Genomic DNA, 17714 nt, shown 5'->3' with positions numbered 1-17714 from the left:
AATTAATTTTCCGTACAGTAATTTGAAAATTTTGAAGAAATTTGAAAATTTTCTGGAGGCTTCGAAAATGCCGGATTGTGATTGTTTTCGAATCTACGAATTAAAGAGCAAGTCACCTGTACTTCAGATCTATACTTTGACCTCTCCAAATTGATTTTTAGATTTTTGGCGAACTTTTGAAAATTGACGAAATATGTAGACTATTGAAGGGCATATTTTCGAACCGATAGTTGATCACTCGCAAATCCAAGGTTATGAGTTGAAGAGTGTACTTTTTTTCACCAGTTGAAAATCTCAAATTTGAAAAAAAATCCAAAATCGTGAACTCGTTCAGTAATTACTCAAAGCTTTCTCTACTCTTTCAATTAGTCGACTACCGAATCTATTACGATTATTTTCGAGCCGATCTGGAACCTACAGCAACAGTTGACTTTTCTCCAGTGAATTCAAATTGTTCCTGAAAATATTGTGAGTAACTTCCGCAGCTGAAAATTTAATTCTGTCATAAGATGAACAATTTGTCGGAAAATTAACAATTTTATGAATTTTGCTCTAATTTGAGATTCCTAACTTGTATTCCCTAATAATTGATTCTGAATTTCTAAATTTTAACAGGATTTATTTTCAACTGCTAAAGTTGACTAAAACGATTTCTGGACCGTTTTGAAGCTGCTGGAGAAACGTTAATTTTTGATGGAGATTCCAGATTCGCTTGAAAATTGTGGCAATCGATTCAGAGTGTTGGCTTCAGCATATAAACCGATTTTAAGATTTTAATTTCTATATATTTACAAAATTTCCGAATAGTCTCATTTCTCTCCATAAATAGTCGCTTTTTTTCGAAAAATTGAAAAATGGTCTAATTTTTTTCTGAAAATTTCCCAAAAGTGTCGCTTTTTAACCGAAATTTTGTGAAAAAGTATCATTTTTGTTTCCAATAATTGCCAAAAAATCTGTTTTTCGCTAAAATTGTCAGTCTTGCTTTTTGCCAAAAATTGTCATAAATTCTCGACTTTTCAAAAAATGAAAAAATCTCGGTTTTTTTTTTTTTTGAAAAATTGCTAAAAATTGTGGTTTTTGAAAAAAAGATCCGAAAAGTCTTGCACCTTGCCTAACATTTCCAAAAATTCCACTTTTTAGCAATTGAAAGGTCTCACTTTTATACCTAAAATTGCCAAAAAAAATTCCAAAAACTCTCGATTTTTTTAAACTAAAAACTACGAGACTGCTTTTTTGATGATAATTGTGAATAAATGAATTTTTTTGCCAATGATACCCAAAAAATGCTGCTTCTTGTTGAAATTGTCAACTTCTTGCTTTTCAACAAAATGCTACCTAAATATTTTTGCTTTTTCTTCTGAAAATCGTCCCATTCTAAAAATTACGTTTTTTTGCCAGAATTGCTCAAAAAGATCAATTTCTTGCCAGTGTTTCCCAAAAAGTTCTGCTTTTTGTAGAAATTTTCAAAAATTCTCATTTTTTTACAAAGTTGTACAAAAGTCTCACTATACTTTCTGGAAAAAAATCCTACTTTTCACTAAAATTGTCAGTCTTGCTTTTTGCCAAAAATTGTCTTAAATTCTTTCAAATTTTTAAAAATTGGACAAAAATCTCATTTTTTTTTGCAAAATTGCCGAAAATTATGGTTTTTTGAAAAAAAAAACTCAGAAGTCCTGCTCTTCGCCTAAAATTACCAAAAATGCAACTTTTTAGCAATTCAAAGGTCTTGCTTTTATGTACCTAGAATTGTCAAAAAATTCCAAAAAGTTTTTTTTAAAACCTAAAAACTACAGAAAAGATTAATTGTTTGAAAATAATTGTGAATCAATTAATTTTTTCTGTCAATAATTTTCAAAAAATGTTGCGTCTTTGTTGACATTGTCGACTTTTTGCTTTCCAGCAAAATTGCTAAATATTTTCAATTTTTTTTTTGAAAATTCTAGGTACCTACTTACAATCCTAAAAATCACGCTTTCTTGCCAGAATTGCCCAAAAAGATTACTTCCTTGTCAATGCTTCCCAAAAAGTTCTGCTTTTTGCTAAAATTGTCAAAAATCCTCGTTTTTCTTCGAAACTGCTCAAGTCTGTCTTTTTTTCAATAAGCTGTCTAAGAAATTTTTTTTACTCAAAATTTGCTAAAAAGCCCTTCCTTTGATTAAAATTGTCAAAAGTCTCGCTTTTTGACAAAAATTGTTTTTTTTTGCCTGAAACTGGAAAAAATTCGGTGAGCCAAATTTCAGATCAGTCGGAGTGGATGGGAGTTGAAGGATCATCAGTTCATCACCTGTTATTATTCCACTCATTGAAAATCTAAAACAAGCCGTTTTAAACTCAGGGTTAAGTAAGAAGGGAGAGGGTGGATGTCGTGGTATATCCCATGCTAAAAAATCGTACCTAAGTCTTACGTATATTTTTTTCATTTTTTGGTTCAAATTTTCCACACAAATAGGTACTATAACGAGCTATACATCTTCCTCTATTTAACTAGTAGAACTAAATCCATAGCGAAAAAATTATGGATTTTGTCCAGCCAAAAGTCACCCCTCCTTTACCCCAATCTCTTGCTATATACTCAATAGCGAAAAATTGACCGTGGAATATGGCTTGGCAGTGTCCTAGCCACAACACTGATCCCATCACGATTAAAACATCACGAGTAGTTACATTATCTGCTATTACACAGAATGGTTTCCATAAAAGATGGTACGGTGCTGTGCATCTGTTTGCGTATATGTGTGAGTGAGTGAACGACAATCAATGACAATGATGGTGTGTATGTGGGACATTTATACAGAGGAAAAATATCAAATTAGAGCGATGTATTGACAATGATTTGTTTTGAACAACGATCATTAAACTTTAACCAAAAGCCATTAATATTAATGGTAGGAGTGTTGTCTAGACCAAATATTCATTAATCATGATTTAGGACGTTGCGTACGTTGTGCATGTCCACCAGGGTGTATATTTCGGTTTATACGAAAGTGTAACTGGTAAGTGATACGTTATCACATCACGTTGAGGTACCTTGTATGTATGTGTACTGTTTATATACCAAGGATGAGTCATTTTATCGCCAACCACACAGCTGATCACTGGGTTAAGATACCCTTTCAAGTCTCGTATGGTACCATGTAGTAATGGAACGGTATACCTATTACCTATACCTATATCTAACGGTAGAATTAGGTACTCGAAAGTATATACTAATCCATGTGCAGTTCGATATAAATGATTTGCTTTATAAAGCGGATTTTCTAGGTACGCACTCGGGACTCTTATAGAGGATTTTTTACGTCAGCGATGGCGGCTGCTTTATAAAAAGAAAAAAAAAAGAACACCTAGACTGGACACGATTCGCGCCCTGGCCACATTAAAACCTGTAATTACGAGTACCTATCTTACATTATGTAAATTATACGGTCGAATTTTTTTCTAAACGTAGCCAAAGGCTTGGCTTTTTTCTCCATCGGTGATGTTTTTTTGAACTCGATTACCCCAAAATAAATTGACACATAGCGTAAATTATATTAATCGTATTAGTCTAGTGTGCGAAATTTTGGCGGTATTCGCAAAAGGCGATTGGGATAGGTCATTTTATTCATACGTGTTTCATAAACACAACCATATTATCTGTACTTAACATTGGTTCAAGCATGGGGTGGATTTATAGATTGTCTGCAGTCACCCCTTAAAGAGTAGCAGTAATCCTGTGGGATGAAATGTCATAGAAATGGAATATGACTGTGTAGAAAAAAAAGAGGGAAAGTCACGAGGACGATTTCAGCGTCGTGTTTTCTCGCCTATAGGCCTAAACTCGTGCTATGGAAGTCGTTTCAGATTTGAATGCTTCGCTGTGTATCAATGTATCATGTTTGTATTGAGATCGTTGATCATTTTTTAGTGAATTTACATAGCTACTGTGTTGATTGTGAGTGAACCTACAGCAGCATTGAATAAATTTGAGGCACTTTGAGATACAATTTTCGGTACTTACCGAGACTTCATCGGAAAGATGGCATCAGCTCTGTCTCCACGACCACCCCACGATCAATTCTTGAGGCTCCTACACTAGAATCACTTTCCCAAATTGTCATTTCAGCACAGCCACTCACCAGAATACAAAAATTCGACCACTAGAAAATAACGTCTTGCAGAATGCACACGAGTTTGTAAACTAGGTATACGTTTTATACGTACTGCAACTGTTGGCTGTGCATAATGATAAAAGAGCTAACGCACACAAACTCAAAGCCCAGCAGTGGAAGTAGATCATTGCGAGTTTTTATTCTTTTTAAATAGAAGAGGGTAGAATAATATCCCGCCATTACCTGAGCCACGTAAACGACCATTAGACGTAACACAAGAGGTGCTTAGCTCGTCGTTCGCAAACGATTTGTACGCAGATTTAGATGCCTCAAGCTCGAACTCGATGAGTTTATTTTGTTCCTATGTAACTATATCTAATGTAGATCGAAGAAAGATTTTGGAAATTTTACCCTGTTGTAAATTTTTTGAAAAAATTGGATGCTAGAAGTAGAAATTGATCAGTTCATGAGATTCATGATTAAAATTTTGATTAAATCCTTTTGTGGTTTTTTTTTCGCCCTGATGTGTGCCTCCCCTCCCCTTTCACAAATTGGATTTTTTTCAGCATGGTAAAATTATGTCTCGGGTTCATAACTTATCTACATTGCTTGTATGATTATGCACCTTGCACCATTTATGTAGTTTTTTTTATGTAGGTGTTAGGCTCATTTGTAGACTTAGGTATGATACTTCCACTTGACTGCTTGAAGAACATCAGTTGCAATGCTCAGTCTATTTAGATTCATTAACGAATCGTTGAATCTTGAAGATACCTCCTTTTTCGTGTACCTACCTGGTTAATTTTGATCGAGATTTCATTACGTTGGAGAATTTTTTGCTGGTGTAAAATTATTTGAAGGTCGTCTATGAAAATGTACATATAATTGACGTATTCTCGTCGTACTTGGATGCCTTTTTTTGAAGAATATTTTCTCAGCCTGGAAGCAGGTGTTCTTCTCCTCCTTTACCCCCTGCTTACATTTATTTTGCATTTATTATCAGAATTCATTGCTTATCATTGTACAATAATTTATCTATGTTCAAGACGACCATTTTTTCCATACATACTTAGGTATATATTGTAAAAAAATTGTTGGGGGGATTACTGACTTTTTTAAGAAACTATCCCCAGAGTGAAGAGAGGGAAGGGTAATATGGAGGTTCTCAACATGTAGGTATGTATTAATTGTATACAATCAGAGAAGTGCACTGATCCAAAATTACGATAGGTAGCCCCAATTCCACAAACAAATGAGAAGTAATAGGGCTATATGTTTTGGAATTGAAGAAAAAAACTGTCTGTCTCCAGATTTTTCTACTCAAGTCTAAAGAGGAAGAGGACAAGGGTGTCCACACCCATCTGATGAAACGATTTTGGGTCAAAATTGAATGAAAATTGATATGAATATCTAAAAATACATCCCCCCAAACAAAAATTTTGGTGACTGAATTCTTTGGGTTGGTCAATTTCTGTTTTGATTTAATTTAATGTGTTAATGTACATAATTATTTCCATCTCTTATTTCGAATCGGAGTCTTATGAAAAAATGATTTACGTATTTCGAATTTTGAAGAAGTAAGTAATATTAATTTAATTCACCTATAATTTTTATGTCTATATTTTTTCTACGTCTTACAGCATTTTGTTATAATCAATAAGTAAGGTTAATCAGCAGTTTTTTTTGTTTTTTTTTTTTTTTTTAGTTGTAATCGAAGCTGAAAACGAAAACGTTAAATCTGATAACAGTTACCGAAATCGAAACTGAAACCGTTATTTTTTGGTTTCGGTAACTGTTATCTAGTTCAACGATTTCGTTTGCCACCGAAAAAAATGCTTGTTAACTTTTTTTTCGGTTTTTGGATCGCTGGTTTGGTCATTACAGTAATACTACTACAAACTGTTCTTTTTTTCCCTCGTGCTATAAACAACAGAATTAAAAAAAATATCTATGTAGGGGCCAATAACTGCATCGTTTACACCTACATCAAGGTTTTCTTGCATCCCTTCATATTTATAGTTTACAATATTTTCATTTATTCCTTCGATCGCCGTTGCAAGAGCATAGCAAAAATCCAATTTAAACTGTTCATACGAGTCTTCGGCTTTAGATTTAATTTTTGAAAACGCTATCTTCAAATCAGTTCCAAGTTTTTGAATGTACAAGTCATCTTTACAATTCAGCAATTCCATCCATTTATATTGTCGTTGAATGAGTGGTTTTTCGAACGGTTTCAGTTTCTTTAAAATTTCATGTGGGATAGTGCCTTGAATTTCTGGATGTCTATTTTCAATTTTTGTAGCTTTATTTCTGATGGACAGTGGTCTAGTCAGACCCTCAATTTTCTCTTCAAGCAATCTTGTCTTGCTCTAAAATAAATTAAAATACATATAATGAAGATAATTCTTCATTCAACAAGGACATGATGCCAAAAAATTTCAAAAATCAAATTACTTTTTCTGCCATCAAAGCATATTTTTCTTCATGAAGGCGATTCATTTTACATTCTATTTGTAGCTGTTTCACGTCATATTCTGCTTTGATGGCTCGTTCAATTACTTTCTTCATTGAACGCTGAACTTCTCCCAACTCAAATTTCAATTCATTGTTGGTTAATGAATTCGCAATCTTTTTCAGGGTATCCCTAATTGGGGCCCATTCCTAAAAATATAAATAATTTTGTACCTAATGAAGTGCTGAAATGAATTTTTGATCAAGGTTAACAAACACGACTTACTTTTTCTACAAGTTCCTCACTGTTGAAAGTTTTTGTGTTTCCAATTCCATCAACATTAGTTGGTGATAGAATGATGAGATATGCGACAAAAATTTTAAAAATTGGAAACATTTTATGCTTTTTCCAAAGATTAAAAAAAACTGTGGAAATTTTGAGAGCTAGACTAATAACCACATAAGTACATACATATAATGTCGATATTAAATGTTGAGAAATATTCAATCAATAGATAGAATTTTTTAATCTAATCATTTTTCTTCAAGTCATCTTTTTAATTAGTCCTGTTCATTTTGGCAATTTTAGAATTTTTATTGCAAAATGTTATTTATCTCCAGAATGATCTTTTTCTTGATTCAATTTTTACTTTCGTTGTCCACTTTGTCCTTTGAAATCATTTCAAAACATAAGAGAAATTTCGTAAAATTTTCAAGGGGATTTTTCGAACATTCCATTAATTTTTTACTTTTATCATGTTAATTTTCTGAAAATTTAGGTCATGTGAAAAGCTTCGATTGCCTGAAATAAATAATTCAAAATTAGGTAGGTTGATTGATTTTTTTGGAACGAGGAAAAAATGACATTTTGATATGCCTCAATGTGATAATCTTATGCAAAGGCCATTGAAGTGTTCTTGATCTAAATTTCAGCTAATTTGTGGCCTATTAAAAGCTATAAGTTCAATTGAAATAAGACGAAAGACGTTTTCATATTTTTATTGCAATTTCGGCGCTGTAAATATTCTTGAGAAAGTTTTGGATACAAAAATGGAATTGGAAGACCAAAAATAATTTTTTTTGACAATTTTCACTGCCAAACTCACATCAGCCAAAAAACCAGGAACGATTCGCGCGAATCGTTCATCTCGAGAGTCGTAATATCCTTATTTTAAATAAAAGACAAAACCATTCGAAACCATTCATCCCTTTTGTAAAGAGAGTATGTTCTCGTATATAGGTTCGCGATCGTATATAGGTACACAATGTGCGGTAACATCACTTCAGAATTAATGGTTTTTTAAAACTGAATGGAAATTCAAGGTTAGAAGCGATGTTGCCAGAACAAACAAAGTGTAATTTACACGAACAAGAAGAATAGAATGTAATTTACAGCACATTGGTTAGTATAACTAGGTGAATTCTTTTCACGTAATTTTTTTCGTCCAAAATTTCGTATTCAGAAAAAAAAATACTCATGAAAATTTGCAAAATAAATATCGAGAAAATATTTCGCCATATTTGACAACTAGTTGCTCCAAAACCGAAAACCACCCGCAGTTGGAGTAGACTAGAAATAACTTTAAACGGTTTAACTGGTATGAGAGAACAATTTGTCTTTCTTTAATGATCTAGTTTTGACAACGTATCCGAGAAAGGGTGAAAGAACTGTGTTATCTATTTGTCAACAAAGGCTTAAACGTACCCTTGGGATGGATATTTGTCCGACCTTCACGCTCGTGTTGCGGATTTTTAACGTTTACTACTTTCACTTTTTATACCTTTTGCAAATATTTTGACATTTTTTCTTTCAAAATAAGTCAAAATAAAATATAAACAGAAGAATACCTGTTTATTGGCAAAAAAGAAACATTTTTACAGAGTTCAATTTTTTTTTTCATAATACATCATTGGAAATATTTTAAATACCTATAGTAGGTAGGTACCTATTTAACGTTTTAAAATTATTTATAAATTACGATGATTGTTTTAAAATTATATAAATTATATCGACTAGAAAATGCACCTTTCTTTAAAATAATAATAATCGCAGAAAAGAAAAAATTAACAAAATAATACATACACATAATATACGATAAACTCTTCATCGAACTCCTATCACGTATAATTCAAATTCACCTGGTAAGGATTATTAAAAAAGAAATGAGGCGTGTTCTGCACAAATTGTGGACTTGGATTAAGACTAGCTGCAGTTGGTGTAGCAGATTCCTCAGCTATAATTAACGGACTAGTTACCGATGTCTTATCCCAAGCGTAATCCTGCGATTCGTTACTTTTGTCGGCAAAAATATCGATCTCGTCTTCGGATTTGATCGCGGGATCGATCTGTTTTTCTTTTTTCTTCTTCATGCGGCGATTTTGGAACCAAGTCTTGATTTGTTTTTCGCTTAATTGTAACATGTGGCATAATTCGCTTCGTCGTTTCTTTGTTAGGTATTCGTTATAGCGGAATTCTTTTTCCAGTTCTAAGGTCTGTCGCCTGGTGTACGATTGACGTTTACGTTTCCCTGCGAACAATTCAAAATACATAGATGGGTTGAAATATAGGGTTGATTATACGTGCGTATAGGGGGTGAAGAGAATGTGTATGGGAGGGTGAGCGCGGTTTTGGTTCTGCATAGGCTGTAGGTAAGGTCTATGTATAGTATACTCTCGTGTTAGGCCTTCCCTGTACACGAGTACCTATACTATGAATAAATTACCGACGCGTAAAATTACTATAATTTACTTAAAAATGAAATACCGTTGCATTGTATAGGTTGTGATTATTATTATTATTGTGTGTTAAGTCGTCGAGAGATGAAAATTAGGGTAAAGGTCGGACTACATGTGTACCAATGAGCCTGTAGTTATGGAGAATGAGATGACATTTGTAGCGCAGCTACTGTCAATCATCTATCCCCTCTTTTTAATTCGCTATATATTCGGCCATTTTTATATGATTATGTTTTGAATGAGTCTAGATTTATCGAAATCTAATGTATTTTTCAATGGGTCAAGTATGGAATTATTTTCACCAGAAATTGTTGATAGTATCTTTAGTTGAAGGGGGGAGAGAGGGCAGGAGGGTGAGGGAATCGAATTCCACAGCATGTGTATATAAAAAAAGCAAAATTGCAACATTTTTTCGTTTATAATTATTTTAAAATTATTTGAGAAATCATCGCTGGCTGTAATAATAATAGGTACTTATTTTTCTGATTTGATCATTTTTATCCCCCCCCCCCCTCTTACACCAGGAATATCTTCAGATTTGAAATCCATTGAAACTGATATAAACATCAACTATGGATTTTAAAATTATTTTCATGATGAGACTGCATACTCTAAACTTTCGTTTTTCGTCATTTTTTCATATGAATCTTGGCTTGGATTTAAAAATCTGAAGTGTTTCATCATAATTATTTTTTATGCTTCGAAATGTTCTTATTCTTCACTTTTTTGTAGCCACTTTTGTTTTTTTTTTCTTTCAAAAATCAATTTCTTTTGTTGCACCTTTGCTTTCTGTTTTTCCTGTACCATGAATTTTTTGTGGCAAAAAATCAAAGGAAAATTTTTTGTTTCCTAAAAAAAAATCAGTTCAAGTTGAACTTTTCAAGTTTTCTACGAAATATCTCAAAAAAAAGCCCCCCTCCCCCTCCAAAAAAATGAGTCGTTGCAAAAATGTAAAACAGAGCATGTTAAATTTTCCTTCTTTGGGGAGTGATCTTTTTCCCTATTACATAGGTGATTAATTTTTCCCCAATTAAGAGGACATCCCAATTGGCCGAAAAATTTTTAATTGTGCAAAGTTCAATTGAAACCGAATGATAAAGAACATCATCACGTCTTCATCAGTCATAATTTCGAATACTGAAATAATTATTAATTTTTCAATTTTTGGTGAATTTTTGAAGATCAAATTGCGGTCAAAAACGTAAAAATGTTGACCCCTTGATCTGCTGAAATTTTGGATTAACACGACCTTTTTAATAGGTACTTGATACTTACGTTTAACAAGGGAGTTATCCCAAGCAGAAAAACATTTTTTTGGACTGAACAAAGCTAATTCGAAAAAAACATGTAAAATAGGTACCACTAGTCAAAATTTCAGGAGTTCGAGTCCATTTTTAGATTTTTGTTGAATTTTTTAAAAACCAAATTTGAGACAAGAATGTAAAAAAAAATCAAAATTTTGACGAATTGACCTAGAAAGCTGAAATTTGGTATCGACTTCTATTTTTGACATACGAAATAGATTCAAAAGAGGTTCAAACCATTCTGAGTATTTCTAGAGCCTCCAGTGGATTTTTAAAAGTTGAATTTTCCACAAACTGAAGTTGGAAAGTTGAACTTCACTTGTCACTTCACACATTAATTTCTACATGCTGCGTCCTTTCAAAATAGTTTCAAGTCATTCTGAACGTCTCATTTCTCAAATTTTACCACTCAAAAAATATACGAAAAATGAAAGTTTTGAAATTACGTCACGATTGAGTTGAAACGCTAAAATTTCAGTTACCAAACACTAATTTTAACCTCTCGGATTTATTTTTCACGTATTTCCATGGGAAAGAGGCCAACTTCATTAGAAACATAATTCGAGAAAAAGGCGGAAACAAGTTTTCAGTCAGACAAGGAAGATAACCAGATCAATCGTGAGTTGAAAAGTATGCAAAAATACATCACCAGCTGAAATTTAAGATCCTTAAGTGCATTAGTCAATTTTTGGAGAATTTAAAAAATTAAAATTGAGTCAAGGAAAGAACTCAAAATTTTAGAAAATTGACGTAGAAATCTGAAATTAGATAGGTACTTTATTTTTAATCCGCCCCCCCCCCAACTGAATCAATTGGAACTGTTGAGAACCCTTTTGAGCAGTTCTGCAGACTCTAGAAAATTTTTGCTAATATAATGTAATTTTCTCCAAATCTTACGCAATGCAATTGGAAAACTAAAAACTATCTTGATACCGTATACTTTCAACATTCTGAGTGGATTGGATGCAGTTTCAAGCCGTTTTGGAGCATCCTGTCATGTTTTGGAAATTTCAGATTTTCAACAGAAGGCATAATCAGTGTTTAAATTTCCAATTTCATTGAATAACATTTTGTGAACAACTTGAAAAAATCTTTCGAAGGTCTCAGTACTGCTCAAAACAATTAGAAATCGTTTTAAATCGACTGGTGTGAAGGAGGGGGGGGTCTTCTATAGGATAGATACCAAATTTCAGCTTTCTTGGTTAATTTGGCAAAATTTTGGGTTTTCGTCACTCAAGGCCTTTGATTTTCAAAAACTCACCACAAATCGAAATGCTCTTTATTTAGCTTTGTTCGGTTTAAAAATTTTTCTATACTGGTAGTTAGGATTCCTCCATTGTGAGATGAAGGGATCATAACTCTGATGGATTCTAAGGGTAAATCTCACCTTATTTCTTATGGTACGATCAAAAAGTGGAGTAAAATATGCATAAAAATTAGGATGGATCGCGAAAAAAAAAATGTCGGAGGATTTTGACCGAATGCAGTGGAGAATTGGAGACCTTCATTTTAAGTTGAAAATCATTCAGAAAATTTTTAGTTTGGGAGGCCTGCTTATGGAGGGAAGATATTAGGTCCTCAAACAGGAGGAATTTTCAAAAAAATTGTGATTTTTTTCGGTGTAGCCCCTACCCAACCTAACATCGTGAGGTATCATTTCTGAAGCTGAGCAAATATTTTGGCATACACTATACAGTAGTGCCAATTTTTTGCCCATCACCTAAAATTTGCGCAAGTACCTATACATTTTTTACGTTTAGCCAATTAAAAAGGGCCTTGTAGGTACTATGATGGCAATGACCTGAGGCGAAGCAGAATTTCAAGTATTATTTTGTATCTAACTAAGTAAGTATAGACCATTTTTTCAAAAACAGGATGGGTTCTGCTAAAGCAAAAAACCCATGATTTTTTCGAAAATATCTCCTCTTTCAGAGCCCATAGGTATCTACTGTCCAGAGGCACCTCCGGAGCTAAAATTTGTTCTCAGAGACTTTTCAGTCGAAATGATGATCTTCATTGAATTTGGTCAAAATCCTCTGATATCCCCCCCCCCTAATAAACATCCATTATTGTTATCTTGAGTCTCACGTAAATACCTATCTTAGGTAGGTACTTACCTAACTATATTCGTTGCAAAAAATATCCAGAAATTTCACATTTTTCATGAATATCATTTGAATGAAGCATCTCACAAAAAAAGTGATAGTTGATCGTAGAAAGATAATTTCACGCTCTTCAATTTTGATTTCGAGCAGTTCTTTCCTAGATTGCCTTCTTTTCTCAAAAAATCAGTGTTGATGCCGAACGTAAGTACTCACATACAAAAACATCTTCGAAGTTCGACACGATGTTTACGGATATATCGTTCGAACGATGCATCTCACTAAAAGCATAATAGTTTAGGCTGCAAAAAAACAGCGTTGGACACTTCCATCCTATTGTTTACTTTTCATTCCCCTACCTACAGAGCCTATACCTGTGTCCAAAATGCTTTAACCATGTGTAGCCTTACTTCTAATCACACCAATACTGAAAATATACGCACAATATGCGAAAAGACTCAGTCATAACCAAACTATATAGGCTCGTGGTAATAAATCATTAATTATCGATTACACATTTACCGTCGGCACTTCGCAACGCTTCTACCGTATCACCTTCTCATTCCGCACCCATTCATAATCACGAGGTATTAATTAAAAAAACGCGCAGATAGCAACAGAGAGATAGGTATAGCAGTCGACTAGAAAGAGACAGATTTTGAAGTTATTTCTGTTTCCATCCCAACACACATGTACGAGTACATAGATATTTTTGTATAAGTATTACCATCTTCGGAAGAATAATTCATCCAAGGAAACGTCGGTAAAGTCGAAGCCGGTTTAGCGGCTTGATTGGCTTCGCAGACAAGCTGCGGTTGAGCTGGTGGACTAGCATCGGGTAGTGTACTTGTATTTTGCGGTACTGCGGATACATTGGCATTGAAGTCAGGCGCCAAAGACGGTGCAGAATATTTTGAATTTTTACTATCCTCCGAATACTGGTGTTTACTTGGAGACTGGTAGAATGCAGCGGTGGTGTTTTGACTAGAATGATGGTGGTGCAAATCAGCGATGGAATGATACGAGGAAGGGCAATTATCGCGTCCGTATTGTTCGACGTTGTAATTGTCGTGATTGTGATGATGATTATGATTATGATGATAGTGATGCTGCGTATGCTGATGATGATTATAGTATCCTAGAGAACCGGCGTACGATACCATCGGACTGGTGTTATGTGACATTTTCCTATAAGATATTGTACACCTCTAATTCGACGTGCACGCGAATCTACGAGAGCGCACTTCACCGCGTAAAATCGAATCGATCGTATTTAAAATATAAGTATAGCAACAGGAGAGCAGATTTAAATCGCGAACTATGAGCCGAATAAAACAACGCTAAATAGCATGACCGGAAAAAAACGTTATAACTGTTTTATGAACCTGCGTGGTTTGATTGTGAAAATGATATCTGGCGCTGGTGATGAAAATTTGGTCAAAATACGCGTACGATTCTATTTACCGGTTCCGAACCCCAGCGCATTGTGTCAATACAAAAATGGGTATATGGTTTAGTGGGGGTTGTATTGTTTGATCTGTGACGTTTTTACGTTCGCGGTCTACACAATAGAACGCGTATAGCCGGATTTTCTTTATCAATTGTTCGCCGAGTTTACGGGGTGAGCCAGCTGCCTCTCCCACGACATTGAAATTCGCCTCTGTGCGTCGCGCCGTCCATTTTCAATCACGAACCAAGTGGCAAGTGTGATATCGCCATCCTTTTATATTCGATTTCCAATTCTACACCCGATGAATACGATATCACTGTACTGTTTTTCAAGGTGAAATCATCGATCTCTGGTAGCTTCATCTCGACTGTGCGATGTACCAGTTCTTCAATGAGGTAAATGTACGATGACGTAGATACTTGTCTACTTTCACGTCATCTTTGGTCAAATATTTGATAAATTTGTCCATTGACCCCTACAGAAGTACCCTTTTCGTAACAATTCTATCTGAAAGTTGGAAATAGGTGATTTTTTTTTTTTTTTTAAATTTTCACTTTCATATCCACACTAGTTCCTATAACGAGGGAAAAAAGAAGCCAATCTGGTAAAAAAGTAATCATTCGCAGATATGCATGGCCAACTTAATACAGCTGTTTTCGTCACAACATATACGTACATATAAAATACGAGAGTAGAGTACTGTATACGTGTTCTTTTTTATATTAAGCATTGGCTAAACATATACCTTATTGCGACGCATGAAAAATAAATGATTTTTCTATACAAGTATATCGTCGAACCGCACACCCTCGTGCACAGCGAACGTCTCTTATATTCATCAATAACTTTCGGTTAATATATTGGAAAAAAAGACAGCGACGTAACGCCCAGAGTAACTATTTCTTTCTCTGACCCTCGTCTATCATATGCTACCTTACTCCCGACCCGACACTGCGCACCATATAGCCAAATTTGAGGGTTACCCCTTATGTAGTACCTACCTACGCCAAGCTCTCTATTCATGAGCGCTTTAATTCGTTCTCATTTTAAACACGTATATTTTCAATTTGAGAGATCCCTAAATTTGCATACTTATTATGCAACAATGTAGAATGTGATGGGTGAAATTTGGTGCCAAATTGGTGGGTATTTGATTATTTAAAGAAACTTGATGTAAAATAAGCTGGAAGTCTTGGTTCAGATTTTTAATTCGTGATGATTTTGATAGGTATTAAAGTTTTTCAAGTTATCTGAATTTTTGACAGGGTTGGGTAAAGTTGGACAATTGATTTCAAAAATTATAAGGTGGTAAAATAAACACCATAGATTCGCATTCTAAACTCCTTAAGCTTCGAAGTTTGGGGAGCTGGGTGGCAAATCTCGTTATTTTTGCACATTTGTAATTTTTTTGTTGTGAAAACAGCTAAATTTTGAAAGCTCATATATCTCAAGTCGAGATTGGTTGAATTTTGTAACAATTCATTAATGAAGTTTTATAGAAAATAGTCGGTGGTTTGTTAAAATTTTAAAAAGCTAAAAGTTGAACTTTCAAGCTAAAAAAGTTCAACTTTTGAAGACATTGAGTTCAAATATTGGTTTACTTTTTGGATTCAATTTCTCCAAGCTTGAACAGGGTATCTAATGGGTTGTGAAAGTAGTGAAAAAATAGTAAATTTACTTCAAAAAGGTAGTGAAAAAATGAAAAAATTCAAACACACAACAAAAACAGGGTGTCCATTTTCTTGGAAAACTTGAAAATTTGGGGAATTTGGTCGTCTGGAAAAGTCAGGGAATGTTGTAATTTTCACGCAAAATCCCTGGAATTTTGAAAAAATGATCAATTGCAAATTTCGGATAAGGGCATATGATGAAAGGAAGACATTATTTTTTACTTCTCGAAACACAGATTTTCGAATGCTTTCGAGAACAAGGTGAAAATTTCTAGATAAGTAATAAAAATCAAGTTTTAAGACCAAAAAATAAACTACATACTCACAAAAAATATCGTTTTTAGGCATCTCGAAATAACAATTTTCAAAAGCTCTCGTCCTAAAAAATTTCATATTTGAGGCCTTCGAAAATTCAAAAAAGAAGAGAAAAATTTTCATAAGTCATAATATTATGAATATTCGTATATTAATTCGCAAAATTGATGTTTTCCTACCACATCAATCCACAAATTTTTATTCCACAGCACCCCCTCTCAAAAACTTAGAAATAGCTTCTACCTTAGAAATGGGGCCCAACACATGATATCCGCCCGGCCCCAAATCGGCTCTCCTATTTTTTTGTCATTTTCATATCGGAGTTCTGTCAGTCACAATTATTCTCTATTTTTAGACAAATTTTTGTAAAAAATAATGGCTATTGTTGGTTTTTCATTCGGCATTTTTGTACCCAATTCCCCCTCCCTCCCTCCAGAAAATTTGGAGCGTAACGCCCCAGCTTGCATATTAAATTTTTTTTTAATTAAAAAGATATTTCAAAGTATCCGAAGAAGTATCCAGTTCAAAGAGAAACTTATGAAACCCCTTCCCCCCACTTCTTCTTCAATTAACGTATGGAGTAGGTATAAGCATACAAAATTGGAAAAATGTTCTGCAGAATTGGTCTGGAAAACCTGGAAAGGTCAGTGGAAATGACTTACCAAAAATAATGGACACCCTGAAAAACCTTCAAATCATCGATGAAATCAAAAGATACTTTATAACCAATTTTTTTCAAATTTCATTCTTTTTTGAAAATTTTGACTTGATTATTTTTTTTTGGTTATGGGGGGTGGGGGGGGGGTCGAGCGGAAAGCTTTCCGAAAATTTGTTTGAAAAAAAAATAGTGGAAAAAGGGATGAAAAAGTAGTGCTTTTTTCAAAAAAATATCTGTTAGATGCTCTCTAAATTTGAAACAGTCAATTTCACTGCTTAGCAGTCACGACATTTTGCCTTTTTAAAGCAGTAATTTTTCACTGTTTTGCAGTAAAAAAAAACTACTGCTTTAAAAAGGCAAAATGTCGTGACTGCTAAGCAGTGAAATTGACTGTTTCAAATTTAGAGAGTGGCAATGTTGAAACACCTATTCTTTCACCAGTAAGTATTATACTTGGCAATGCCGTGTTCCTGTTCGTCTTCTCCTCCTTCTTCCCTTCAAAAAAAAAAAAAAAAAATCGGAAAAGCATCCAACAATACAACCCCTAGACTATACCGAATTTCAGAAGAAAAAAAAAACAGAATTTCAATTTTGAATTTTTATAAAAATTTTAAAGTAAAAAAATTAAGTAGGTAGTTAATGAAGAAAAATTGAAACCATCAAAAATGTTTTTTTTTTTGAAACAAATTTTTTCATTTTAAAATATACTTACTGAATGAATCCAAACTTGAGAAACCACAGATTTTCCTTATTGTTATCCAGAGGAAAGTGGATATGATCAGGTCTAAACATATCTAAACCGATCAAAACTTGGATCTGATTAAATCTGGTCAGATCTAGGTTATTGGGAACGTCCAGATCTGATCAATCTAGACTGCTTAAATGTAATCAGACGATGGTAAGATCCAATCATTTTCTGCTGGATAACCAAAAATCTAGA

General features: G+C 33.8%; 1 protein-coding gene and 1 long non-coding RNA gene across 7 annotated transcripts in view; both read right to left on the bottom strand.

Moving 5' to 3' along the window:
• Positions 1 to 5066: 5066 nt before the first annotated feature.
• Positions 5067 to 7016, bottom strand: LOC135843518 (uncharacterized). The gene is made up of 3 exons (XR_010558334.1): positions 6826 to 7016; positions 6543 to 6749; positions 5067 to 6457 (listed from the first exon to the last, which is right to left on the bottom strand). It is a non-coding gene; the product is annotated as an uncharacterized LOC135843518 (long non-coding RNA).
• Positions 7017 to 8372: 1356 nt separating this feature from the next.
• LOC135843516 (homeobox protein Hox-A7-like) overlaps positions 8373 to 17714 on the bottom strand; it is a 203269-nt gene continuing 193927 nt past the window's right edge. For 5 of the 6 annotated variants that reach the window (XR_010558330.1, XR_010558329.1, XR_010558331.1 and 2 more), the window contains one exon: positions 8931 to 9067. Coding sequence is in view for 1 of the 6 variants with exons in the window: in XM_065361448.1 (XP_065217520.1) it covers positions 8658 to 9067; positions 13409 to 13865 (867 nt within the window). In the remaining 5 variants the exon portion in view is untranslated. Of the gene's footprint in view, positions 9068 to 13408; positions 14431 to 17714 lie in introns of those variants that run through there. The other variant, XM_065361448.1, reaches the window with a different exon arrangement.

The sequence above is a fragment of the Planococcus citri genome, chromosome 4, assembly GCF_950023065.1.
Source record: "Planococcus citri chromosome 4, ihPlaCitr1.1, whole genome shotgun sequence".
NCBI lineage: Eukaryota > Metazoa > Arthropoda > Insecta > Hemiptera > Pseudococcidae > Planococcus > Planococcus citri.
Note: the sequence above shows the minus strand (reverse complement) of the source record. Positions and strands in the feature narration are given on the sequence as shown.